General features: G+C 47.0%; 1 protein-coding gene across 1 annotated transcript in view; it reads left to right on the forward strand.

Annotated features, from left to right (window-relative positions):
* The first annotated feature begins 626 nt into the window (after window positions 1-626).
* The window catches only part of Pcgf3 (polycomb group ring finger 3), a 54,459-nt gene continuing 27,100 nt past the window's right edge, over window positions 627-27,985 (forward strand). Inside the window, exons 1-6 of the mRNA XM_045161661.1 lie at window positions 627-792; window positions 15,103-15,140; window positions 16,675-16,815; window positions 18,814-18,931; window positions 21,240-21,336; window positions 25,497-25,552. Coding sequence (XP_045017596.1) covers window positions 18,823-18,931; window positions 21,240-21,336; window positions 25,497-25,552 — 262 coding nt within the window. The 5' untranslated portion in view covers window positions 627-792; window positions 15,103-15,140; window positions 16,675-16,815; window positions 18,814-18,822. The remainder of the gene's footprint in view (window positions 793-15,102; window positions 15,141-16,674; window positions 16,816-18,813; window positions 18,932-21,239; window positions 21,337-25,496; window positions 25,553-27,985) is intronic.

The following is a 27,985-nucleotide window of genomic DNA, read 5'->3' on the forward strand; positions in this document are numbered from 1 at the left end:
AAGACACCCCCAAACTTCTGTGCCCCTCTGGCCCATTCCTTGTCCCGCCGCCTGCTCAGCACAGGGCTGCCCCATCCACTCTGTACCTAAGGGCCCTACACTTCCCTTTTCCTTTTGCTGCCCGATCCCATTACAGTGAGGGCCTTGACGGCGCACAGTGGACAAACTTGGCCGAGCTGTGTCAGGCAGCAGGCCCACTGTCGGTCCTCAGCATTCTGTGAACCTGGATGGTTCCCAAGGACGAGTGCAAGCACCAACGTCTTCTGCAAAAGAAAACTCCTGGTCTGGGAGGTCCAGGAGCCTGGCCCAATGCAATCACCTTGCACCCACGCAGTCGACTCCCTCCTGGATCCCAGGTTTCTCCACTGGCCCTGGCCCAGTCGCCTATCATGCCTAGCCCCGCCCCACCACTTCCTCGGGCCACGCCTCCCACCCAGTGACCACGCCCCGACCTCTATCCGGCCTGTGCTGCAGCGCCAGCTTCCTGGCGGAGCACGGCTGCACGCGCCTGCGCCCTCTGGCCCCGCCCGGACACCACCCCTACGCGCCCCGCCCCCCGCATGCCCCGCCCCGCCCGCCGGCGAGGTGGGAGCCGAGCCATACACCGCGCATGCTCCAAGCGCGGCGCCCCCGACTCGGCGCTCGGCTCGGCTCGGGCATTTCCGCCTCTTTGTTTTAAACTCCGGACGGCTTTTTTCTCCTCCTCTTGGGGGGGACCCGGAGGGAGCGGCGCCCCCTCCCCCTCCCGGCAAGCCCCCGCGTGCGCCCGCTCGCCCGCCGCCCGAGACGCAGGTCAGTGAGCCCGCCCCGCCCGGCCTGGGCCCGCGCGCCCGCTCCTCAGGCCGCGGCCTCGGCCGGTGTCCGGCTGAAGGCTGCGAGCCCAGCGCCCTCGGCAGGCCCGGGAGGCGGGACCCCAAGGGCCAGCCAGAAGGCCAGGGTCTCTGGGAGGGCAGGACCCCGGAAGAACTGGACCCCGGGTGGGAAGAGCCCCAGGACAGGGAGGACCCCAGACCAGGCTGGATCCCGGAACAAGCTGAACCCTGGGAGGACAGAACCCCAGAACAGGCAGGACTCCAAAAGGACAGGAGCCCACACCAGGCAGGACTCTGGAACAGGCTGGACCCAGGGAGGACAAGACTCTGGGAGGACAAGGAACTCAGCCAGGCAAGATACTGGAACAGGCTGGACCCTGGAAGGACAGGACCTGGGGAAGACAAGGAACCCAGACTAGGCAGGATCCTGGAACAGACTGGACCCTGAGAGAACAGGACAAGTCTGGCCATTGGGAGGACAGGAACCTGGACCAAGCAGGACCCTGGGAGAACAGGACCCCAGGCCAGGTCAGAACCACAGAGAGCCAGTGACTGAAGATCAGTCACCGGGCAGGAACCACGGAGTTTCTAGAACCTCAAGATAGGTCATCCAAGAGTCGAACTCCAGGACAAGCAAGGACCCCAGGGTGGATCACTGGGGAGGGTTAGGCCTAGGGACCTAGCAGGCTTCTGGGAAAGGTCATTGAAGAGGGATGGAGCTCAAGACCTAGAGAGTGCCACAATCACTGAGATGGTCCAAAAGGTCACAGATAAGGGCCAACGCACTGAGATCTCTGTAAGAAGGGCCAGGACCTGGGGCAAGGCCATAGGAAGGTCAGAACACTGGGACAAGTCCACTGTAGAGGGCTGGGGCATCAGGACTGGCCCCAAAAAGGTCTGAACCCTGGCAGTCATGTGAAAACTTTTGGGGCCTTGAGGCAGCCTTGTGCCCCCAAAAGCTGAGACCCTCAGGCTAGACTGTGAGGAGGCTTGGGACATAGACAGGTTCTAGGACCCCAGGTGGTTCATTTAAGGTTGGGCTAGACCACGAGGAAGGTCCTCAAGGAGGACCTGGTTAAGAGCTAGAACTTCAGGGAAGGCTCCAGGGAGGCCTGGGACTCTGTTCATTTGTAAGGGCTGCTGGGATCATGGGGGATCCAGAGTTGCCCTGGATTTTCCAGTACCCACTGGACCTTTGCTGTGACATGTTGTTATCTGGGATTCTGGTCACATGAGCCCCATGGTCCAAACCTTCCTCTTCCCACAAGGCCCCTGAGCACCCCAACATTAAGGACTTGGGGACAGAACAAGGCAAGGTTGGGGCTCACCCTGGCTCCAGGGACTTAAGGGTGTGCCTTGTGCACACCTGCCCCAGACCCTAAAGCTGCCTGCCTCTTGCCTGCTCTCCCAGCCCCTCCTTGTGGGGCTGTGCCCTTTGCTCACCTTGGCCACAGGTCAGTGTCTACTTTCATTGGTTTCCCTCTGACAAGGTCACGGGGTGTATTTTGAGTCTAGAGGGCAGGATCATGGACTGGATGGGCAGGGAGTTGAGGGTGGTGGTGTTGAGTAGGTGAGCAGCTGTCACCCTTATTCCCTCTTCATTCCTGGAAAAAAAAGTCATTCGAGGCCCTTGGGGAGAGGGCTATTTCTTTGAAATCTCCAGTCAGCCTTTCCCTGAGAATGAGTGGCTGTGGAAAAGTGGGGTACATTTTTAATGCTGTGTGAGATGTTAGGAAGTAGTGAGTGGTATGTTGCTGTTGACTAGGGTACTAAGCATGTTCCTGAGAGTTTGTCAGATGTGTTTTGAGATCAGAAAGCCATGGGGTCTGAAGATTTGCTGGGCCCATGTGGGCAGTAAAGTGGGTGGGTATGTTCCCCTGTGGAAACTCCACTTGCCCAGGCTGCCCTTACAGGTATTGGTAGTGGGGTGAGGTGTGAGTTTAAACTCTAAGCTATCCTGGTCCTCCCAAGAGGTACTTGAACTAGTCAGTTCCATGTTTCATTTTGAACTAGTTGGCTTCTCAGGAGAAAACAAGTCTAGGATCTGTAGCACTGGGTGTCAACGAAGTTATGGCCCTGAATGACCCAGTATGGAAAGTTGTATTTGCCTAATCCTACACTTGGGACCTTTGTATTCGGATCTTACTTCTGATTTGTTCTTTTGCTGTGCCCTTTACTGTTTTAAAAGCTTAATTTGCTGTGAAATGTTGGAAAAGACTTTCAAGTCGGGGTATGAGCTCAGGTTTGACCAAGCTTTTCATTTTTGCATGTTTGGGACTTTTAATCGTGGGACAGTACAGTGGGGTTGTATTATTTATATGTTACTATGCAACAGATTTCCCCAAAACGTAGTGCCCTAAGCCAGCACTCATTTTTTGTGGGTCACAAGCCCAAGCCTGGTCCTGCATGTGCTCTGGCCAGGACTCAAAGACTTGCAGTCCATGTTCTGGCTTGACCCCTACCTGAGGGCTCCATAGGGAGTGTTCCCATCCAGGCTCCCTCTTGTGCTGCCAGCTGGAGACCCAGTTCCTTTCTTGGGGCATCTCAAAAAAGCAGCAGGGGTGAGGGGCCAGTGGCAGAGCAAGGCAACCTCAGGAAGGAGATGGGCAGGTTTCTCAGCCCATCCTTGGAAGTGGCATGTCATCACGCTTGCTAAATTCTGTTAATAAGAGACACTAGGCTCTGTGCACACACAGGAGGAGGGGGATCCCACAGAACGGGCATACCAGGAGGTGAATGTGGTTGCACTTGTGCCGTGAACCAGGCATTTACCAAGTTTTACATACCACATGGCCCATATCCAAGAAAATTTCACAAGTAAATTAAAAGTTCCATGTAGAGCCAGTCACACCTCCAATCCCAGAACTTGGGAGTCTGAGGCAGGAAGATTCTATTCTAAGTGAGTTCAAGGCCAACCTGAGCTACAGAGTGAGATCCTGCCTGAAAGAAACAAAATCATACTTGAGTGTAGACTTGTATGATAGACTGAGGCTTCCTAATTGACCCATGCAGGTTCCTTTGATGTCACTCTAATGGTTGAAATAATTGTGATGTGTGGATCCTACACTAGAGGGAAGATGAGTTACAAGCATAAAAAGTTCCAGAAATAACTCACCTTGGTGTTGAAGCTCTGAGTCCCAAGATTTCCAGTGTTCTGAGAGTCATCATTTATTCTGCCAAAAACTTGGTCCAGAAATAACAGACCTCTGTAAGAAGTTTAACTTAACCTTTTAAATTATGTGGAGAAAGTGTCATTACTGGTTTTGTTTGTTTGTTTTGTTTTGTTTTGTTTTGTTTGAGGTAGGGTCTCACTGGCCCAGGCTGACCTGGAATTCACTATGTAGTCTCAGGCTGGCCTTGAACTCACGGCAATTCTCCTACCTCTGCTTCCCGAGTGCTGGGATTAAAGGCGTGTGCCACCACGCCCGGCATTCCTGGTATCTTGAATGAACTTTGTGTACTTTATTATTTGTAACCTTTTCAAAATAGTGTAGATGTGACATCTTGAAAAGTTTGGGATGTTTGTCCCTTGTGAACACTATGTTCCAGGGAGCCCCTGCTCCACACCCCAGGCCTTGAGGGTGGCCTAGAGCACCCATCAAACCCATCATGGATGCTATGGCCTCTAGTGGCTGCCTCACTGCCCTTGGGGAGGTTCTATTTCAAGATCACGAGCCTTTGGCCATTGGCTGGAATTGACCTGGGTTGTTTGATTTGGATTATAAAGCACATTTTTTTGGGTTTATATTCTTGCTCTTTAATGACAGGAATTGTTATATGCAGCCTTGTTTGGGTTGATGTTTAAAATGGGATTTAAAGTTGAGGATGTAAATTTGATTTGCTCAAATACATGGAGATTGAGGGTCAATTTTTTGTTGTCTGTTTAATCTCATGATCCTTGCCTCTAATATTGCAAGAATGCTATGCAATACATTGTGCTCAAAATTAGCTGTTTTTGTTGTTGTTGTTTTCAAGGTAGGGTTTTACTCCAGTCCAGGCTGACCTGGAATTCACTATGTAGTCTCAGGGTGGCTTTGAATTTACGATGGTCCTCCTACCTCTGCCTACTGGGATTAAAGGTGTGCGCCACCACGCCTGGCCTGTTCTTGAGTTCGGTGAGTTGACAGATTATCATTAACTTTAGCTGGCCATAGAGGCACATGCCTGTAATTCTAGCTACTACTCATGTGACTGAGGCAGGTGGCTCATTTGAGCCCAGATGTTCAAGACCAGTCTGGGCAACATATTGAGACTCTGTCTCAAAAAAATTAATTTTAAAGAAAGGTGAAGCCTTTAAACTATCTCATGTAACACATGTTTGTTTTTATTTTTATTTTCTTCAATGTAGGGTCTCACTCTGTAGTCCCAGGTTGGCCCCGAACCCCTGTAAATCTCTTTAACTCTGCCTTCCAGAGTGCTGGCATTAAAGGTTTGCACCACTACACCCTGCTTATACCACCTTTTTTTTTTTTTTTTTTTTTTGAGGCAAGCCCAACGGACTGGCCTTTTTTTTTCTTTTATATGAGAGGAGGGGGGAGGGAGGGAGCGAGCGCGCGCTCAAGAATATGAGAATCTTGGCATGCCAGGGCCTCCAGCCACTGTAACTGAACTCCAGACGTGTGCTACCTATTGCTCATTTGCAACCTTGTGTCACCTTGCATCTGGCTTACATGGGACCTGGAGAGTCAAACCTGGGTCCTTAGACTTCACAGTCAAGCACCTTAACCTCCAAGCCATCTCTCCAGCACTATCACATTTTAAAAAAAATAAAACTACACTATTCAGAAGCCAAAAGGACAGAGGGAAGTAGTTGTGAGCAGTACCTACGTGGTTTTGTAGTGAATTGGCAGACTCCTACAGACAGGAGAAGTGCTCGCAGGAAATGCTGTCCCTGTCAACCTGGTGTTGGCTGTGTGCTATTAAAGATTCTCTGTTTGGTTGAATATCAGAAGTGGAGGCTAATTTTTGTTTTTGCAAAGTTACAGATACTTACTGGACTTTGCTATAAAAATTAGCATGCAGAACTGGGCGTGGTGGCACACGTCTTTAATCCCAGCACTTGGGAGGTAGAGGTAGGAGGATCGCCATGAGTTTGAGTCCACCCTGAGACTACATAGTGAATTCCAGGTCAGCCTGGGGTTGAGTGAAACCCAACCTTGAAAAACCACACACAGAACAAAAATTAGCATGCCTATCTGCAGACCTTCCCAAAGACTCTGCTGCTACCCCATGGTTCCTGTGTGGGTCTTATAGGACTTTGGAGGATTTTGTATAACTTACTCTATGAGTCCTGTGAGGCCTACAGGAGCCCTATGGGTCTTGAGTGGGTTTCATGGCCCTTGTCATGTGCTGTGGGACTTAATGGAACCCATGAATCCTGTATGGATATTGTAAAGCCTAGTGGGAGCCTGTGGGAACTTTAGGAGCATGTAGCCTCTTGCTCCATCTCCAGGTTCCAGTCAGGGTTTGGCATGTATTATGTGCTCAACAAACTGTAGCCTAAAGCAGATTATGAACCTGTAGCTCTGTTCTAAGGAGGTGGTATGTATAGGCTTGATGGCTCTACTCAGCAAGAACAGGGAAGGTATATACTAGGAGGTAGAGGCAGAGAAGCATGAGCCTTCCTTCTTTTTATTTAAATTCTTTAAAAATATTTTTGGTATGTGTGTGTGCATGTTGTGTATGCACTTGTAAATGCAGGTGTGCACACCTCACATGAAATTTAGAGACCAGAGGAAGCCATCAGGTGTCATCTATCACACTTCTGCCTTACTTCCTTGAGACAGTCAGTGACCCTGGAGCTCTCCATATTATGGTCAGAGTAGCTGACCATAAAAAAAGAAAGCCCAGCGATTCTCTCTCCTCAGCACTGGGTCTTAGGCATGTGCAGCCATGCCATGCTTTTTTTTTTTTTTTTTCTTTTCTGTTTTTTGGTTTTTCAAGGTAGGATCTCACTGTAGCCCAGGTTGAGCTGGAATTCACTATGTCTCAGGGTGACCTCAAACTCATGGCAATACTACTTCTGCCTCTCAAATGCTGGGATTAAAGGTGTGCACCACCATGCCAGGCCCTGATTTACTTTTTTATCTAAAAATACCTATAAGACAAAAACAGCAGCAGCAACAAAAAATCACAGTGGAGAAAACTAAGAATAATACAATCAATGAGTATGTACTGTAGTCTGCAGTTGTATTCCCAGATTCTCAAGTTAAAATCCTAGCCCCAAGGGGATGGCATGAAGAGTGAGCCCTGGAGAGGATCTGTCCTCGTGGACAGAATTAGCACCTTCATCAGTGGTTCTGAGAGCTTCTTCACACACGTACATCCCTATCCCACTGGTAAGGAGCCATCCATGAGGATCTGACCTAAGCACTTATGAGTCAGTGTCACCCACTGTGACTGGGCTGCCAGCTCTGAATGGTAAACTTCTTTTGTTCATAAACCTCCAGTATAGGCTGTTTGTGACAGTAGCCTGTACAATCTAAGACAGGATCTCCATGCCCATTTGCTTCATGGTTCACTGAGTATGTTTGTTTTTGTCATTGAAGCATTGGAGAGCAACTGCAGATGGTAGGCTGCCTCCTGCAGGAAGGGAGAAAAACTTGAGACAGACCTGGCTCCCACCCTGCGTTCCCCCACTCCCACAAAGTGGGGAGCTTGACATGTCCCACAGATTGCTACTTTCAGGACTTTACAATTGGCCCTGCTGATGTGAGGAAGTCCTTAAGGCTTTCCCTGAGCAGATCCCTGGGATCTGGTGTTCATCCTCCTAGCAGATGCTGAGAGGTGGGGTATTGGGCTGGTCACCACCATTCTGACACACTAATGGAGTTCTAGTGGTGTCTGGCTTGCACACATTCAAGGAGGTCTGGTGTTGTGTTGGTATCTGTCCTCATGATGCACAGAGAGTGTGCTAGAGTTGGAGCAGGACACTCTAGATCGGAATATTTTGGATTTGTGATGTGTTTCAGCAGCCTGTGACCACAGCCTTGGTAGGTTGTTGGAGACTTGTTTCTCTGATGGTTACCTTTGTGAGGTGAAAGGACTCAGCACAGTCAGGCATATTGGTGAGGTCATAGGTCTGGACAGGATTCTATCCCAAGCAGCAGGCAGTGGTGACACCTGGGAGATTGTGCCCATGCATAAGGCTAAGGGTTGCCACTGGTCACTGATCTCAGACGCACTTCTCCATCTTAGTAGTTTCAGCACAAACCACCATGGCACAGCATTCAGGCTTAGCACAGTGCTTCTCCCCCCCATCCCCATCCCTGAGGTAGGGTCTTATTCTAGTCCAGCCTGATCTAGCACTCACTCTGGCTTTGTACTTAGGGCAGTCCTGTCCTCCTACCCCAGCCTCCCGATTGCTGGGATTAAAAGCATGCTGCACAGCCATGCCTGGCAAACACAGCACTTTTTTTTTTTTTTTTTTTTTTAGTTTTTCAAGTAGGGTCTCACTGTAGCTCAGGCTGACCTGGAATTCACTGTGTAGTCTCAGGGTGGCCTTGAACTCAAAGTGATCCTCCTACCTCTGCCTCCCAAGTGCTGGGATTAAAGGCGTGTACCATATTGCCTGGCTAACACAGCATTTCCTTTTTTAATTTTTTTAAATATATATTTTTATTTAGTTTTTATTTGAGAGGGAGAAAGAGAGGGGGAAGAGAGAGAGGGAGAGAATGGGCATGCCATGGCCTCCAGCCACTGTAAACAAACTCCAGGTGCATGGGCTCCCTTGTGCATCTGGCTTACATGGGTCCTGGAGAGTCAGACCTGTATCCTCTGGCTTTGCAGGCAAATGCCTTAACTGCTAAACCACCTCTCCAGTCCAACACAGCACTTCTTAATCTGGGAAATTTATATAGGGAATTCCCATCAGCTAAGGGCCAGCTATGCCCTACTGAAGGGTGGCTGTACCATCTGTTAACAACAGAAGGGACCTCTGCAAGTCTCCCACAGATGTCAAAAGTGCTGGAAGAATCTGGAATGGAAAGGGTGGTGGGCTTGGATGCAGTAGCTGTGTCCACTACTTGTCAAGGGCTCAGTCATTGCTGGCCACTAGAATGATCATCTCAGAAGGAAAGGGATCTGTCACCACAGGACATGGTAGACAGCACTGTAGACAGGTCATGGAACAGAAAGTAGAGTCCACCATTGGGAATGGGTGGAGAAGGCAGCTGTTGGAGCAGTTGAAGGTTTGTGACTGCCTTATTTGTAAAACGTCCATTTTATTGTTATTGCTAGGAAGTACTAGCTACTACCAGAGTGGATGAAGTCTGTTCTCAGTTACACACGTGGGTCTTGGTGCTGAGACACGCAGATTTGATGGTGCTGTGCACTCAGACTCATGTTACTGATGTCAGTGAGGCCAGCATCCTGTGTGCCTGGGTATGGAGGATTGTGTCTGTGTTCAAGGCTGTATAAGGAACACTTGGGTTGCATGACTCACAGTTACCAAGATGTGAGTAGAGCCAGGATTAAAGGAAATTTTATTTTCTAGTTTTAATTATCATTTAGATTTGTACGTATCAGGAAGCCATGATAAATTGAGACTTCATGACTAGGTGTTGACTAGAGTTAGGGTGTGTGAATCCCAGTCCTTAGGAGGCTATTAGGAGGTTCCCACAACACTTTCATTTCATGAGGTCCCCTGTCCCTGTTCCCTCATGCGTGGAACAAACTTGCGTAAGGTGTGTGAGCCCTTGGGAATATACATCATGCCTGCCCTGTAGGAGATGAAGCAAGTGGCCCGAGCAGCCTCTACCCTCAGAAACCTGCTGGCTTTTCCCAGAGCCCCTGAGCTCAGAGATCTGCAGCTCTCAGGGCAGCAAGCCACAAGCCTGTGCCTAGATGGCTTCCCTGTCTCAGGAGCTCAAGACATTCTCCACCATCTTCTGTGTGGATCAGACTCAACCTCAGAGTTGTCTCTGCCTGGACTCATGGCTAGCCAACTGCTGTCGTGATTGGTCACATCCATGTGTACTCCTGTTCTTGTGACTGTGGCATAATGACATCCAATGTGGCAAGTGCCTCAGAAGGCCTGAAGAGGAAGGCTTGATGTGGGATTAGTGAGCTTGCTGAAGCTTGGCTGGGTGTTGAAGGCTGGAGCCTTTCATAACAGCTAGGTGCAGAAGCTGGCAGGATGTGCGTGTGTCCTTTACCATGAGATGCCATACTGTCTCCTGAATACAGCATACACCTGGGCATACACCTGATGGCAGCTGGCACCAGGGCCCTCTGTTCACTAGCATGTGGTGTCTGTTGCCTCTGGTATTCATTGGTAACCTCTCTTCTTTTGGTTTTGTTTTTGGGTGTTTTTCAGTTTTTCGAGGTAGGATCTCTCTCTCTCTCTCCCAGGCTGGCTTGAAATTCATTGTGAAGTCAGGTTGGCCTCGAACTTAGCCTCCCAAGTGCTGGGGTTAAAGGTGTGTGTCACCACATCTGGCCTTTCTTGTTGGGCTTTTTTTTGTTGTTGTTATTTTTATGTAGGATCTTGCACTAGCCCAGGTTGACCTGGAATTCACTATGTAGTTTCAGGCTGACCTCTAACTCACAGCCATCCTCCTACCTCAGTCTCCCAAGTTCTAGGATTAAAGACATGAGCCACCATGACTGGCCCTAATGTCTTAATATGTTTTTTTAATATTTAGTTTTTCTATTTTTTAAAATATATAGTTTATGTATTTGAGAAAGAGACAGACAAACAGAGAGAGAATGGGCGCACCAGAGCACCAGCCACTGCAAATGAACTCCAGACTCATATACCACCTTGTGTATCTGGTTTACATGGGTCCTGGGGAATTGAACTGGGATCCTTTGGCTTTGTAGGCAAACACCTTAACCACCAAGACATCCCTCCAGCCTGTCTGTCTGTCTGTCTATCTATCTATATATTATTTGAGAGAGAGAAGGAGGTAGACAGAGAATGGGTGTGCCTGGGCCTTTAGCCACTGCAGATGAACTCCAGATGCATATGCTACCTTGCATATGGGTACTGGGGAATTGAACCTTGGTCCTTAGACTTCACAGACAAGTACCTTAGCCGGTAAGCCATTTCTCCAGCCCCGTGATGTGCTATTTTAATGAAGTTTTAATTTCCTTTGTAGCTAGTATTTTTCATTTAATGTTTCACAGATCTCACATGGGGTCAGAAGGATGATGTTCATAGTATTTTCTGTGGGGCTAAAATATTGACCTGGCACATACTTGATTGCTTTTCTAGTTGTATCACTAGGAGTATGTCTGCCATCTTGTTTTAAGTCTTGTTTAAGTCCTGGGATGTTTATTTATTTATTTTGGGGGAGGGGGTTAAAGCACTCTAGCCCAGGCTGATCTGGAACTCACTCTGTAGCACAGGCTGGCCTCAAACTCATAGTGATTCTCCTACCTCAGCTTCTGGGGTGGTGGGATTAAAGGTGTGCACTGCCAAGCCTGGCTTTTCTTTTTTGTTTTTTGCAGCTCCCTTAGTAGATGAGAGCATTTTGTGTTTTGGTTTTTTGAGGTAGGGTCTCACTCTAGCCCAGGCTGACCTAGAATTTGCTATGTAGTCTCAGGGTGGCCTCGAACTCACTGCGATTCACCTACCTCTGCCTCCCGAGTGCTAGGACTAAAGGCCTGTGCCACCATGCCCAGCAATAGAGCATTTTGGGTTTTTTTTTTCACCTAATCAGTTTTTCCTCTCTAGGAATCTAACTAATCATTTCATACAAATTCCATTTTTTTGTTGTTTGTTTTGTTTTTTGATTTTCGAGGTAGGGTCTCACTTTAGCTCAGGCTGACCTGGAAGTCACTATGTAGTTTCAGGGTGGCCTTGAACTCATGGCGATCTTCTACCTCTGCCTCCTGAGTGCAGGGGTTAAAGGTGTGCACTACCACACCAGGCTCCAAATTCTACTTAACATTTTTTAAAATATTTTTTATTTTTTATTTATTTATTTGAGAGTGACAGACAGAGAAAGAGGCAGACAGAGAGAGAGAATGGGCACACCAGGGCCTCCAGCCACTGCAAACGAACTCCCGATGTGAGCGCCCCTTGTGCATCTGGCTAACGTGGGTCATGGGAAATTGAGCCTCGAACCGGTGTCCTTAGGCTTCACAGCGCTTAACAGCTAAGCCATCTCTCTAGTCTGCATCTGCCCTTTTGAAGAACATGGCTTCAGCATTCTTCTGGCATAAACTGGGGTGTGGTTGACATATCATATTCAAGTTTTCTGCGCATCCAGCCAGTATTTACAGACCCCCCCCCCCTTGAGTGTCAGGATTTTTGTGAGTTGCTGGAGGTACAATTATACATACAGGGTTATATTATACAGGGTTGACCTGATTCTGGCTCTTTTTTTTTTTTTTTGGCATGTGTGTGGGCATACATGTATGCATGTGCATGTGGAGGTTCAGAGGATGACATCAGTTGTCTTCTTCAATCACCCACCACCATTTTTTTTTTTTTTTTTGGCTTTTTAGGGCTGCAAGGATGGCTTAGCAGTTAAGGCGTTTGCCTACAAAGCCAAAGGACCTAGGTTCAATTCCTCTGGACCCATGTTAGCCAGATGCACAAGGAGGTGCACACGTCTGGAGTTCGTTTGCAGTGGCGGGAGGCACTGGCGCACCTATTCTCTCTCTCTCACCCCCTCCTTCTCTTCAAATAAATAAATAATATTTTTTTTAATTTGGCTTTTTAAATAAATGAGATATTTTTATTTCTATTATAAAATATTTTAGAAAAAATATGTTGCAATAAAGCTTTAGTCAGAAGAACTGCTTGGCTTCCTAACTCTGTAAGCCAAATTCCACTTTAAAAATTATTTATTTATTTGCAAGCAGAGAGAGATAGGAGGGAGACAGAGAACAGGTGCGCCAAGACATTCAATTGCTGTAAATGAACTCCAGATGCATGCATCACTTTGTGCATCTGGCTTTATGTGAGTACTGAAGAATCAAACTTGGGTCATTAGCCTTTGCAGGCAAGCATCTAAACCATCTCTCCAGCCCACTATTTTATTTTATTTTATTTTATTTATTTATTTTGGTTTTTCAAAGTAGAGTCTAACTAGCCCAGGCTGACCTGGAATTCACTATGTAGTCTCAGGCCAGCTGTGAACTCAAAAGGATCCTACCTCTGCCTCTCAAGTGCTGGGATTAAAGGCATGTGCTACCTTGCCTGGTTTCACAGATCCCTTTTTCTTTTCTCTTGAGACAAGCCCAACAGACTGGCCTTTTTTTAATGAGAGAGAGAGGGAGGGAGAATTGATGTGCCAGGGCCTCCAGCCACTGTAATTGAACGCTAGATGCGTGTGCCGCGTCAACTTGTGTGCCTGGCTTACATGGGCTCTGGCAAGTCAAACATGGGTCCTTAGACTTTTCAGCAAGCACCTTAACCCCTAAGCCATCTCTCCAGCCCACAAATTCCATTTTTATTGGCATGCAGCTGTTATGGCTCAGGTTTCCCCTGCTCCACAGGATGCCCACTGTTGTCAGGGGCCCACATGCTCCTGGCAGCCCCTCCCTGTTAATTTTTCTTAGAATTTCCCACCTTCTGATATACTAGGTAACTTATCTGCTTGCCATCTGTGATGTCTCTGTGGAGGTTCGTGTGTGGCACTCCAGCCAGGAGGCTGCAGCTGTGCTGGCCATATACCTGCACTCCCAGCACATGGGAAGCTATGGTAAGAGGATCACTGCAAGTTCAAGGCCAGCCTGTTGTATGTAGTCAGCCAAGACTACATAGCAAGACCTTGGGTCAAAATGGATGAATGAAGAATGATTGAATGACTTTGGTTCTTCTATTACATGAAGCTCCTTTCAAGCGCCAGCATCCTTGTGTGGTCAGTGGGCAGGCCAGTTTACAACAGGCCTGACCTTGAGTTGGCTCCACCCTGTCATGTAAATGTTTCTAACATATCTGTCAGTCCTTCTTTGGCTTGCCTGGAAGGATAGACTTCACTCCCTTTTTTCTCCTTAAATTTTTTTTTTTTTTTTGTTAATTTAAGAGAGAGACAGTGAGTAAGTGTGGACACACCAGGGCCTCTTTATGCTGCAGACAATCTCCAGATGCATGCATCGTTTGTGTGTCTGGCTTTATGTGGGTATTGGAAATTTGAATTCAAGCCAACAGGCTTTGCAAGCAAGCACCGTTAATTGCTAAGCCATCTTTCTAGTCCCCTTTAAAAAAAATGTTGCCTGAGTTTCCAGATTAGTTAATTAAAAAGTACAGTTCTGGAAAAAAAGTTAAGGGTGAAATAATAGGAATTGAATATGTAAGAAAAAGATCATTCTAGCACATGCTAGCACACGTCCCAGATTCTCTTTAAACCACAAACACCCTACATCTTCCTGTAGTACTGATACTGGCTGAGTTAGGCTTCAGGAACCTTACCAAACCCTTCTGTAGAATGGCCTATTCCCACATGGAACAGAGCCCTGAATAGGCACAGAGGCAGTACTGAGGGATGCCCAGCCAGGCTTCTGAGTGCTCTCAAAGCACTCAAGTCAAAAGGTAGAATGCTTGCATGGTCACTCTGGGGAGGTCCCAGATCACTCCACCAGGGTTTCTTCCCCTCCTCCTCCTCCTCCTTCTTCCTTTTTTCTTCCTCTTTCTTCTCTCGAGGTAGGGTTTCATTCTAGTCCAGGCTGACCTGGAATTCACTATGTAGTCTCAGGGTGGCCTCGAAGTCATGAGGATCCTCCTACCTCTGCTTCCCAAGTGCTGGGATTAAAGGTGTGTGCCTCCACACCTGGCTCAGGGTTTCTTCTCTAGGTCCCCTACTGCCTGTCCCAACCCCTACCATGAATGCCTCATCTTGCCTCATCCCCCTGAGCCTGTCTTGGCACAATGCCCACATGAGCCTCAGGGCACATTCAATGAGTGGGTGGCAAGTCTGTGACCAGGAAAGATGACAGCTCACTCCAGATGTGAGGGCAGAAATTGCAGACACATAAATGAGTAACAACGTGCTCATCATTGTTCTCCTGATGTCCCTAAGTCACCCACAAAACTCCCTGACCCCAGGGGGCTTCCACAGCCCCCATCCTGCTTCATAGGTCCTATGGTGTGGTGAACTTCCTCTCTCCCTTATCCCCACAAGCTGTATCTCTGCTGTGGGTGAGACTAGGCTCAGGAACCCAGGCAATCTTTGTGGTAGAGCCCCCTCCAACATCATTAATTCTCATTCTTGATTGTTTAAAGCAAGTTAGTGAGTAGACATGTTTAACGAAAAAGACAGAGCTGCTGGAGCATGGGGTCCAGTGTGGGCTTTGCCCATGTCCTTCCATGCTGACACCTGTCTCTGCTTCTTCACAGGCTTCACCATGTAGCTGGGACTCCAGGCTCATTCACAGGTAAGTGCAGTTGAAGCTAATCATTCTGCCTGTGACTCAGTGTTGTAGCCACAGAGAAATCTGTTCTTTGTGGTTCCTTGAAGTTTGATCTGTGGAGATTTGTCTCCTCATTTTCTTTTTCTTTTCCTTTTTTTAAAAATTATTTATTTATTTGAGAGAAGGAGAGAGAGGAAGATAGATAGAGAATGGGCTCATCCGGGCCTTCAGCTGCTACAAACAGACTCCAGATACATGTGCCACCTTGTGTATCTGACTTACGTGGGTCCTGGGGAATTGTACCTAGGTCCTTTGGCTTGGCAGGCAAATGTTTTAACCACTAAGTTATTTCTCCAGCCCTCTCATTATCTTTCTTTTTTGAGGAAGGGTCTTGCTTTAGCCCAGCTTGACCTGGAATTCACTATGTAGTCTCAGGGTGGCCTTGAATTCATGGTGACCCTCCTACCTCTGCCTCCTGAGTACTGAGATTAAAGGTGTGTATCACCACACCCAGGCTTCCTCATTTTCTTTGCAGCCTGACTGTCTTTTTTTTGCTTTGTTTTGGTTTTCGAGGTAGGGTCTTACTCCACTTGAGGCTGACCTACTCATGGCGATCCTCCTACCTCTGCCTCCTGAGTGCTGGGATTAAAGGTTATGCCCATCTTTCTTTGCAGTATTTCTTGGAGGTGGTCTCACTGTAGCCTAAGCTGACCTTGATTTCACAGCAATCCTGTTTTGGCCTCCTGACTGATTATTCTAGTCATGAGCCACCATATCTAGCTCCTCACAGCATTTCTTTTTTCTTTCTTTCTTTTGTTTTTTCTTTTCTTTTTTTTTCCGAGGTGGAGTCTCAGTCTAGTTCAGGCTGACCTGTAACTCACCATGTAGTCTCAGGGTGGCCTCGAACTCACAATGATCCTCCTACCTCACGACGATCCTCCTACCTCTGCCTCCCAGAGTGCTGGGATTAAAGGCATGCACCACCATGCCTGGCTTCTTTTCTTTTTTTTTTTAATTTATTTTATTTATTTGAGAAAGAGAGAGAGAAATAGGCAGGTAGAGATTAGGCACGCCAGGGCCTCCAGCCACTGCAAATGAGCTCCATATGTATGTACCCCCTTGTGCATCTAGCTTACATGGGTCCTGGGGAATCGAACCTGGGTCCTTTGGCTTTGCAGGCAAGCACCTTAACTGCTAAGCCCTCCTCACAGCATTTCTAATGTACTCTGGCTGTATAGGACCTGTCTAAGCTCTAGTAAGGGCTAAATGTGATATTTTGTACAGGGCCAGAAGCACAGTATGGTTTAAAGTAACAATGCTGTTTTTTATTAATTTATTTTTGTTTATTCATTTATTTGAGAGTGACAGACAGAGAGAGAATGGCTGTGCCAGGGCCTCCAACCAATCCATATAAATTCCAGATGCATGCACCACCTTGTGCATCTGGCTTACATGGGTTCTGGGGAATCGAGCTTTGAACCGGTCTCCTTAGACTTCACAGGCAAGTGCTTAACCACTAAGCCATCTCTCCAGCTCAACAATGCTGTTTTTGTATTAGAAAATGGAAAAGGAGCAAAGGACAGAAGGAAGGTGCAGAAGCCAGCCAGAACTCAGAGTAAGGAGGGATCATCACATCCGCTTGGTGGCCTGAAGCCTCCATGCCACGGGGTGAGGAAGGACACGCCGACGTCCAGAGGAGGTAAGAACTGGTGCTCTTTGGTGGGACTCTGCTGACTAGAGGAAGGCGTTCCAGTGCTCTGTACCAAGAGGCCCCCCCCATATACTTGATTGTCCTGACTCCCACTAGCCCAGGGCAGGGCAGGTGGGCCCTTTAAAGGTCCCTCTGCAAGTTGCCAGTGATAGGCTTTGCTGCAACTACATGGCTGTGGTTGGCTGAGTATAGTGTTTTTAGGGTAATAAAGTGGTCACTCTGCTGAGGGGCAGTTGTTGGGCCTGGAGTTAACAGGGTCTGAGTGGTAACTTGACTGAAGTGACAACAGTTTGTTTCCTGTGCTGTGAAGTGGACATCTGACAATGTCCCCACTCATACAAAGTGCAGTGTGGGGAATGGCATTTGACCATAAGGTGGGAGTAGGGCCTGGACTTCAGCTGTAATGCCAAAGAGCACGTGACGGATCCAGATCAAACTGGCTGTGGACAGTGTTGAGCCCACAGGACCTTAGAGACAGCCTTTTGTGGGGCTTTGTGTCTTTCTGATGTACAAGAGAGTGGGCAATGGCAGTTCCTTGAGTTGAGATTCATACTTAACTGCTACTGCAGCCTGGGAAGAGCCACTGTCTAATAGACTGGGCTTGGTCGTGTGCCCAACTAACGCATATATACACATGCCCCCCAAAAAGGTGATGCCTCATGGGAGCCAGTGTCTTAAGATGCTAGGATGGGTCCTCTGCCTGTATTCTATGGATTGAGCAGAGAGAAACTGAGGAGGAAACAGCCAAACAGGCTCACCAAAGGGGATCTGGTCCTGGCTGGCATCGGCATAGTGTTGAGTTCAGGAAGAAGAATTGAGGTAACTTCTGCCTTTGTGGAGCTGCAGCAAGTACATGGTGAGGCCCTGAGGTCCTAATACATGGCACCTGTGACTGTGGAGACTGTGCACAGGCCCCTGAGATGCCAGTTCACACTCATGTTCTCACAACTCTGTCCTTACCCTCATCTGCCTTCACAGAGCAGAGCCTGTCACAGTAGTCTGGGGTTCTGCCTTTGGGCTTAACTCCAGGCCTTCCTAGCTTTGGCCTATTCTGTTTCATACACCCTTCATGCCCACTGCCTCACCAGCACTCGGCAGTAGGAAGAAGGAGTATGGTGAGCAGAGAGAAGTCAGTGGCTGGGAGACTGCTCATCGAGTAAAATGCTTACTGTACAAGCACAGGGACCTGAGTTTGGATCCCTAGAACCCACATTAAAAAAAAAATCTGGGGGCTGGAGAGATAGCTTAGCGGTTAAGTGCTTGCCTGTGAAGCCTAAGGACCCCGGTTCGAGGCTCGGTTCCCCAGGTCCCACGTTAGCCAGATGCACAAGGGGGCGCACGCGTCTGGAGTTCGTTTGCAGTGGCTGGAAGCCCTGGCGCGCCCATTCTCTCTCTTTCCCTCTATGTGTCTTTCTCTCTATGTCTGTCGCTCTCAAATAAATAAATAAGAAATGAACCAAAAAATTTAAAAAAAAAAATCTGGGCAAGGTACTATGCACCTGTAATTTCAGAGCTGAAGAGGCATAAATACGAGGATCCCCTAGACTCAGTGGCTAGCAGTCTACCCAAATTGGTGTGTCCCAGGTTGGGAGAGAAAGAGACCCTGTCTACAAAAAAAATAAAAAATGTTGAAGAGTGATTGAGAAAGACATCTTACATTGGCCTGTGGCCACATACCTGTGTCCACATACATACAAACACACATAAAAACACACATCGCACACTACGCATATATACACATGCCCCCCAAAAAGGTGATGCCTCATGGGAGCCCAGTGTCTTATTGAGGTGGTCATCCCAAGGTCCTTGTTACATGTCTGCACTGGCCACAACTTGCCTTTCCAGTCCTCCATGAGACCATTAACTTACTGTGCCCTCTGGTTCTGGTTAAGCAAGTAGACTCCATCCTGTATCTGCAAGATGGAACCGTAGGCAAGACAGAAGCATGCGGGATCATGATCCATTGTGTGTTTGTTTCTCCTACAGAAGCCAAAGATGTTGACCAGGAAGATTAAGCTCTGGGACATAAACGCCCACATCACCTGCCGCCTGTGCAGCGGCTACCTCATCGACGCGACCACAGTGACTGAGTGCTTGCACACATGTGAGTGTGACCAGCTCTGCTAATCTGGGGGGTGGGTAATGGCTGCTTTAGTGTATTGCCAAGGACCTTGGCTTGGGCACAAGGGTAACAGAGCTGACAGAGAAGACAAACAAATCTTGAGGGGAGGTTGGGAAAAGCATTTCAAACTAGGCATACCATAGATGACTTCCTGGAGTGAGATTTCTGTCAACACAACCAAACAGGAAAACTGCATTTTTTTCTCTGTCCAAAAGGTCAGCCACCATGGTATATTATCTCTAGCAGGGAGCTGTGGCTGTGTTGTGAAATTTCAAATGAAGTCCTTTGGTTTTCTAGGCTGGCCTCTGGTTATCAGGGGCCAGTCACTGGTGCCTACTTACCTGTTCTGTCTGTTAGGCACTGAGCCTGTGTAGGATGTTTTTCTGTTTCACTGTAAGACAGATGTTTTGTGTGGGTACCTGGACACATGGCTGCTGAGTAAGGGTGACAGTTCCTCTGGTGACCACTGAAAGGCAGTTCATAGAAGTAAAAACTCATGGTATACAAGAACTTCAACCTTGTACTTTTCATTTTTTTCAAAAAATGCTGCCCATGTTTGAATTTTTTTATGTTAATCATATTGTTAGAAGCTGATGAGCTAGAGACAGTAATTAAAGGCACTTGCTTGAAAACCTGATGGTTCGAGTTCTGTTCCTTAGTACCCAAATAAAGCCAGATGCACAAAGTGATACATGGGTCTGGAGTTTATTTGCAGCGGCTAGAGGCCCTGTTGTGCCCATTCTCTCTCCCTCTCTGTCTTCCTCTCTTTCTCTCCCTCTCTGTTTCTTTCCTTGCAAATAAACAAACAAGTAAATATATTTTAGTGGGGCTGAAGAGATGGCTTAGCAGTTAAGGTGATTGCCTACAAAGCCAAAGGACCCCGGTTCAATTCCCCAGGACCCACATAAGCCAGATGCACAAGGTGGCGCATATATCTGGAGCTCATTTGCAGTTGCTGAAGGCTCTAGCACACTATTTTCTCTCTCTACCTGTCTCTTTCTCTCTCTCTCAAATAATAAACAAGTAATAATTTTTTTTTTTTAATTTAGGAACTGATGACACTTTTTTTGTTGTTTATCAAGGTGTAGGGTCTCAGTCTCATTCAGGCTGACCTGGAATTCACTATGTAGTCTCAGGGTGGCCTCAAACTCTCAGTGACATCCCTACCTCTGCCTCCCAAGTGCTGGGATTAAAGGCATGTGCCACCATGCCTGGCATAATTTTTTTAAAGTATTTTTATCGAGTCGGGCATGGTGGCACATGCCTTTAATGCCAGCACTTGGGAAGTAGAGGTAGGAGGATTGCCCAGAGTTTGAGGCTACCCTGAGAATACAGAGTGAATTCCAGGTCAGCCTGAGCTAGAGCAAGACCCTACCTCCAAAAACCAAAAAAAAAAAAAAAAAAAAAAAAAAAAGGTATTTTTATTAATTACTTATTTGCAACCAGTAAGAAAAAAATGGCCACACCAAGACCTCCTGCCACTGCAAATGAAGTCCAGACACATGCACCCCTTTGTGTATATGTCTTTACGTGGGTACTGGGGAATCAATCTGGGCTGTCAGGTTTGGCAAGCAAGCACCTTTAACTACTGAGTTATGTCTCCATCCATGATGACATAGTTTTTAAAGCATTTTCATTAAATTTTACTTAGTGTTTTTTATTATTTTATTTTGGTTTATTTGAGAAAGAAAAATAAGCAGAGAGAGAGGCAGATAGAGAATGAGCCTTCAGTTGCTACAAACAAACTCCAGACACATGAGCCACCTTATGCAGGCAAGCACTTCAACCACTAAGCCATCTCTCCAGCCCTAGTTTTGTTACTTTTTCAATATACAGAAATTAATTTTTATTTATTCATTTGAGAGAGAGAAAGGGTCACACTAGGGCCTTCAGCTACTGCAAACTCCAGATACATGCACCACCTTGTGCATCTGGCTTATGTGGGTCCTGGGAAATTGAACCTGGGTCTTTTGGCTTTGCAGGCAAACACCTTTACCACTAAGCCATCTCTCTAGCCCCAGAGGTTTAAATATTAGCCATATTCTCATCTTACATCAAACCTTTGACCTTGAATAGTGTTTTGTGTTTCCTCACACTTGGTTCCTAGCCCAGGAGTGTGGGGCAGGCTGACAGTGCTCAGTGTGACCCGAAGGCAGATATTTTCTTTCAGGGGTCAGGAACTGTAGAGAAGGTTGTACAAGTGTCCCCTCAACCCTCTGGGAGTTGGATGGGCACAATGCCAATGGCATCTCTCTTCTGGGGTCACTCTCACCTCTTGCTTTGTGGACAGTCTGCAGGAGCTGCCTGGTGAAGTACCTGGAGGAGAACAATACCTGTCCCACCTGCAGAATTGTGATTCATCAGAGCCACCCGCTGCAGTACATCGGGTGAGTTCCACATGCGGCTGGGCTCCTGGCCATGGCGTCCATGCAGCTGTATGGCTCTAGGCCCCTGGATATCAGGACCATGCCAGTGGACATCCAGCAGCACCTATCCTGGTCACTTGAGGGTCATGTGAGCAAGAGGAATTTATGACTTTTCTTAAATTGGAAAGTTTGAAGTACAAGTCATTCCCAGTTCCACTTCTCTGTGGGAGTAACTTGCTGCTATCTGGGGGTTGAGCCCAGGGAGGTGAGGTGCCAGTGGGTACAGATTCTGACTTTGAAGATCACTTGTAGGAATGAACCCCATACCCCCACAATGCATGAGGGGTCACAAAGAAAGCCTCTGGCTCTTCTGTGTGCAGTGATTCAGTGACTGTAAGTTGGGTAGAGAAGTGGGCCTGCTATGGGGCCCTTGGCCTCTGGGAGCTCTTAGCTTCTCTCTCTCCTTTTCTTTTTTGTTTTGTTTTGTTTTAATTTTTAGCTTTTCAAAGCAGGGTCTTGCTCAGCCTAGGCTGACCTGGAATTCCCTATGTAGTCTCAGGGTGTCCTCAAATTCACAGTGATCCTCCTACCTCTGCCTCCCAAGTGCTGGGATTAAAGGCATATGCCACCACACCTGCCTTCTTTGTTTTTGTTTTTGTTTTTCTGGGGAGGGTAGTTCCAAGATAGGGTCTCACTGTATCCCAGGCTATTCTGGAATTCACTCTGTAGTTCCAGGATGGCCTCAAATGCACAGCAATCATTCTACCTTAGCTTTGCAAGTACTGACATTAAAGGCATGGTGCACACCTGGCTTCTTGCCTGGTTCTTACTTGCAGGTGAAGTAGAATAGACAGTATGCCCTGCAGCATCATATAAAGGCCCATGGGGTTTTCTTGGCTTTAGCATTTATGTTTCAGGACTTGGAATAGTGGATGGATGTACAGCCACAGCTGGCAGATGTGGTATGAGCTTTGCCCCAGTCAGGTGCTGCCCCTGGGTCCATGGTGTGGTAGTGAGTGACAAAGAATGTGTACTGCTTTCAGCTTGGAGTGTGAGCACATTCACTTTAAAGAAATAGCTCTGTGTCAAGGCACTGCCACCTAAAAAGTCCTTTGTATTGTGCTGTCCCATGTGTTTAGCATCTCCTCTGAGGATAAATCCCATCTCATCTATCCCCCACTTCTGGCCCCCTTACTGGCCTCCCAGGTGGGGTAAGGCTTGGCTACAGTGCTTGGGACCCAGGTGGAGCTCTGACTGCCTGTTCCACCTAGCATGGTCTTGATCGGTGAGCTCGAGTAGAAGCCAGGTGGGAGCGATAGAAAATGTGGAGGGCATGCATAGGCGTCCTGGTCTAGGTGTGTACCATGCTTCCTCACATGGGGGTGGTGAGGAGAGTAAGAGCCCTGTGTGGCCACCATACCACGGCTGGGCCTCAGAGGCAGAGCTTCTAGAGTACTGAAGTTGATGGATGTGGCAAGTAATGGTCTTGCAATTGCAGTAGAACTTGCCACTGAGTGGCCACTGGGCTGGCTAGATTTCTTTGAATTTGGTGAAATGCAATCATTGGTCAGGTATTAGGCACATAAGGGATTTCTTGTTATAGATGAGATTTAGACATTAAAGTTGTTAGGAAAATTAAGAAATTCTTTTAATATTTGAATAAAAGAAGTTAATTACTTGAACTTGTTTATACTTCATGCTTAAAAGTACCAAACTGGCCGGGCATGGTGGTGCACGCCTTTAATCCCAGCACTTGGGAGGCAGAGGTAGGAGGATTGCCATGAGTTCAAGGCCACCCTGAGATGACAGAGTTAATTCCAGGTCAGCCTGGACCAGAGTGAGACCCTACCTTGAAAAACCAAAAAAAAAAAAAAAAAAAAAAGCACAATACCAACCTGTAGTAGAAACTATATCTGAGATATGGCAAGTCTGTACCTTCTCAGAAAAACTTTTAAAAAGATGTTTATTTGAGAGAGATGGGGGCAGAGAGAGGGAGAGAGAATGGATACATCAGGGCTTCATGCCACTTTACGTGGGTACTGAGGATTTGAACCCAGGTCATCAGGCTTTGCAAGCAAGTGCCTAAGCACTGAGTAATCTCTCCAGCCCTTTTGTTTGTTTTAATATTTTATTTATTTGAGAGAGAGAGAGATAGATAAAAATAGGTAGGTAGACAGAGGCCCCCAACACCTCAGCACTGAAGCAGACCAAAAATGAACCCAACATGGCTCAGGGAAATCTTGCGGAAGAGGGGGCGGAAAGAATGTCAGAGTTACATGTTGGGTCATGATTTGCAGAGACATTTATCATACTAATAACTGGGGGCTAACTCCACAATGCACGACCCATTTTCATTAACAAGGAGGGTCTAATGGGAGGGGTAGATCACAGATGAGCCTAAATAATGGTACCAAACTGCCTGTATTCACTGAAATGAAAACTAATAAATTAAATTTAAAAAAAAAAATAGGTAGGTAGAGAGAGATAATGGGCATGCCAGGGCCTCCAGACACTGCAAACAAACTCCAGATGCATGTGCCCCCTATGTATCTGGCTCATTTGGGCCCTGGGGAGTCGAACCTGGGTCCTTTGGCTTTGCAGGCAAGCACCTTAACCACTAAGCAATCTCTCCAGCCCCTGTTTGTTTGTTTGTTTGTTTTCTTTTCTTTTTTTTTGTTTGTTTTTCAAGGTAGGGTCTCACTCTAGCCCAGACTGACCTGGAATTCACTATGAGTCTCAGGGTTGCCTCAAACTCATGGCAATCCGCCTACCTCTGCCTCCCGAGTGCTGGGATTAAAGGCGTGCACCACTACGCCCAGCCCTGTTTGTTTTTTAATATTTTTATTTACCTAGTTGTAAGCAGAGAGGGGCAGAGAAAATGGGCATGCCTGGGCCTCTTGCCATAGCAAGTGAATTCCAGATGTGTGTGCTACTATATGCATCTGGCTTTACATGGGTACTAAAGAATTGAACCTGGGTCATTAGGCTTTGAAGGCAAGCACCTTAACCACTAAGCAATCTCTTCAGCCCCCTTTTTAAATTTAAATTTATTTATTTGAGAGAGAGGCAGACAGAGAGAGAATGGGTACACCAGGGCCTCCAGCCACTGCAAACTCCAGATGTATTTGCCACCTTGTGCCTTATTTATTTATTTGTTTGTTTATTTATTGAGGTAGGTTTTGCTGTAGCCCAGGCTGATCTGGAATTCACTGTGTAGTCTCAGGATAGCCTCCAACTCACAGCAATCTTCCTATCTCTGCCTCCCAAGTGTTAGGATTAAAGGCATGTGCCACCACACTTGGCTTATTTATTTATTTGCAAGGAAAGAGACAGAGAATGAATACACGATAAGGCCTCTAGCCTCTGCAAAGGAGCTTCAGATTCATGCACCGTTTTGTGCATCTGGCTTTATGTGGGTACTAGGGAATCAAACCAAGGCTGTTAGACTTTGCAGGCAAGTGCCTTAACCACTGAGATCTCTCTCCAGCCCCTCAGAGAACCTTTATAGGTACAACAACCTAGTGTAAGGGAGCCTAAGGGGACTCTGGGGTAAGAGAGGCAAGGGGCTAGTGTTATTCGTATACATGGGACTCAGTGGTGCTCACTGCTCTGAGAGGCCCTCCATGTTAGCCTGTGCCTAGCAGGCTATTCCCAAAATAACATCGCCAGTATTACTTGAAATGTTCATACCAAAAGTGCAAGTTTGTGATTTAACAGTTTGAGTTAATACTTACCTGTCAGGGAAGATACCAAGATTAAGAGTTTGAGTTTAAGCCAAGTGTGGTAGCACATGCCTTTAATCCCAACACTTGGGAAGCAGAGGTAGGAGGATCGCTATGAGTTCAAGGCCACCCTCAGACCACAGAGTGAATTCCAGGTCATCAGCCTGAGCTAGAGTGAAGCCCTACAAAACCAATCCCCCCCACACAAAAAAAAACACAAAGTTTGAGTTTAAATAGAAAATACAAGCTGGGCATGGTGGCACATGCCTTTGATCCAAGCACTTGAGAAGCAGAGGTGGGAAGATCGCTGTGAGTTCAAGGCCACCCTGAGACTATATAGTGAATTCCAAGTCAGCCTGGACTAGAGTTTAACCTACCTTGAAAAACCAAAATAAAATAAAATACAGAGAATTGCAGGATTAACATTATTGGCTGACCCTGCCTATTGTCTCTTTACAGTCATGACAGAACCATGCAAGACATTGTTTATAAGCTGGTGCCAGGCCTCCAGGAAGGTGAGTCCAGACACTGTTTGGCCCAGGTCTATAGCTAGGGTCTTGGCTTTTGGGCTAAGGCCCCCTGCTCCTGAAGTGTCTACATCATCCATCTCATTGTTCTTGGTTCTGGATTCTCCATTGTCTTCCCAAGTATAGACTATGTTTATGCTGGGGCAAGGCAAAGAACACATTGAAATACAATGTGAAGATTCTTTAAATGTATGGGTGATAGCTTCAAACACACGCAACCAAATACATAAACAGTCCTGTGTGCTGTGGCTACCTCCGCAGGGCCTACTCCCACCTCAAGGCATTTCATCTATGATGTTGCAGTTTGTGTTCCAGTGATAAGAATTCTTTTCTAAATGCCAAGACTGAGGAGAAAGTCTTAGCAGTTCCTCAACATCAGGTGTCTACTTGTGTTGACCTTGCTAGTTGTCTCATGACACATTCCTGTTGCTTTGGTCAGGATTCACATACACCTGGCCCCTGGGGGTTGACCTGAGACCTCCTTTGGGTCCCTTCTGTGTCTTTCTGCCTTATCTTAGGGAGTACCCATGTCTAGCTGTGCATAGAGGTGTCTTCACCTCCATGAGTTGGTGGAATTCCTAGTGGGTCCATCTTGAGATATTTCTGGTCTCTGTGGTCAGCAAGCCTATTTTTGGGTGGCTTCCCACCCTGAGCAGATGCTGTTGGCACCAAATCATCCTGTGGCTAACCTACTGCTCTTACAGTCCTACCTACCTTCATTTTCTAGTAGGAATGCCTCCACTGCTTGTATTCCCTGAGGCCCATAATAGAACAGATGCTGAATCCTCCATCTACTTTCATGGTAGCAATTCCTTACTGTGGTGGTTTGAATTAGGGCTCCTCCATAAACTCATGTGTTCTGAATGATAGGTCCACCTGGTGGCAGTTTGGGCACTGAAGCCTTGCTGTAGAGGTGTGTTAGGGACAGGCTTATGGGTATTGTAGCTAGTTTCCCCTTGCCTGTGTTTGGCACACTCTAATGCTGCTGTTTTCCACTGTCCCGCCCCTGCTCATGCCACCTTTCCCCTGCCATCATGGAGCTTCCCCTTGAGACTATAAACCAAAATAAACAACTTTCCTCCCATCAGCTGCTTCTGGTCAGGAGTTTTGTGCTAACAATGAGAAGTTGACTGCAATACTTACTGTCTGCTCCTGCCACTGTGGTCCTATGTTGTCAGTTCACTGCAGTTATTGTCCTGTTTATACTTGAATCCTCTCTTCAGTGTCCAGCTGGCATCTCACATTGGATTAGGGTCCCTATAACACTGGTGGTCTTGGGTGTCTATGAATTCAAGAACAGGAAGTTTGAGGCCATAGGCTAGGTACTGGGCACTCAGTGATATTCTGTCTTGGAGCTGCTGCAGGTGTGGGAAGGGATACAAGTGGATGATCATTTGGTTTGGACACCTTGTGTGTTCCTGTTCTTGTCTTTAACACACTCACACTACACCCCAGTATCATTGCCATTGACTGTACTCTGAAGTTGGAGAAACTGAGAAGTAGTAGTGTCAGTTCTGAGCTCACACTACCTGTGTAGGAAACCACACCCTGCCTTGTGGCCAGATACCTTCCTGGTATGCTCATAGACCCCTCAGACTGGAGTGTTTCTTGTCTAGGTGTATCTTTGCATTCAAGATTTTGGTCATTTCTTGCTCTTTAGAAAAATCATTCTAGGACTGGAGAGATGGCTTAGCAGTTAAGGCGCTTGTCTGCAAAGCCAAAGGACCCAGGTTCAATTCCCTAGGACCCACGTAAGTCAGATGCACAAGGTGGTACATGCATCTAGAGTTTGTTTCCAGTGGTTGGAGCTCTTGCATGCCCATTCTCTCTCTCTATCTCCCCCTCCCTCCACCTCTTAAATAAATTTTTAAAAAAATTTAAGTATTTCTAGTTCTGAAACATTTTAAAAATATTTTTAATTTTTATTTATTTATTTGAGAGAGATAGAAAAAGGTAGGTTGGGAATGGGTGTGCCAGAGCATCTAGTCACTGTAAACAAACTCCAGATACATGTGCTACCTGTGCATCTGTTTTTCATGGGTCCTGGGGAGTTGAATCTGGGTCCTTTGGCTTTGCAGGTAAATGCCTTAACTGCTAAGCCATGTCTCCAGCCCCATTTTTTTTAATTTTTAAAATATTTCTTTACAAAAAGCCGGGCGTGGTGGCACATGCCTTTAATCCCAGCACTTGGGAGGCAGAGGTAGGAGGATTGCTGTGAGTTTGAGGCCACCCTGAGACTCCATAGTGAATTCCAGGTCAGTCTGGACTAGAGTGAAACCCTACCTCCAAAAACAAAACAAAACAAAAAATTTATTTACAAGGAGAAAGAATAACTGGGCATGCCAGGGTCTCCAGATGCCTGTGCCATTTTGTACATCTGGTTTTACATGGGTCCTGGGTAATCAAACCTAAAACATTATT

The sequence above is a fragment of the Jaculus jaculus genome, chromosome 11, assembly GCF_020740685.1.
Source record: "Jaculus jaculus isolate mJacJac1 chromosome 11, mJacJac1.mat.Y.cur, whole genome shotgun sequence".
NCBI classification, from domain to species: Eukaryota; Metazoa; Chordata; class Mammalia; order Rodentia; family Dipodidae; genus Jaculus; species Jaculus jaculus.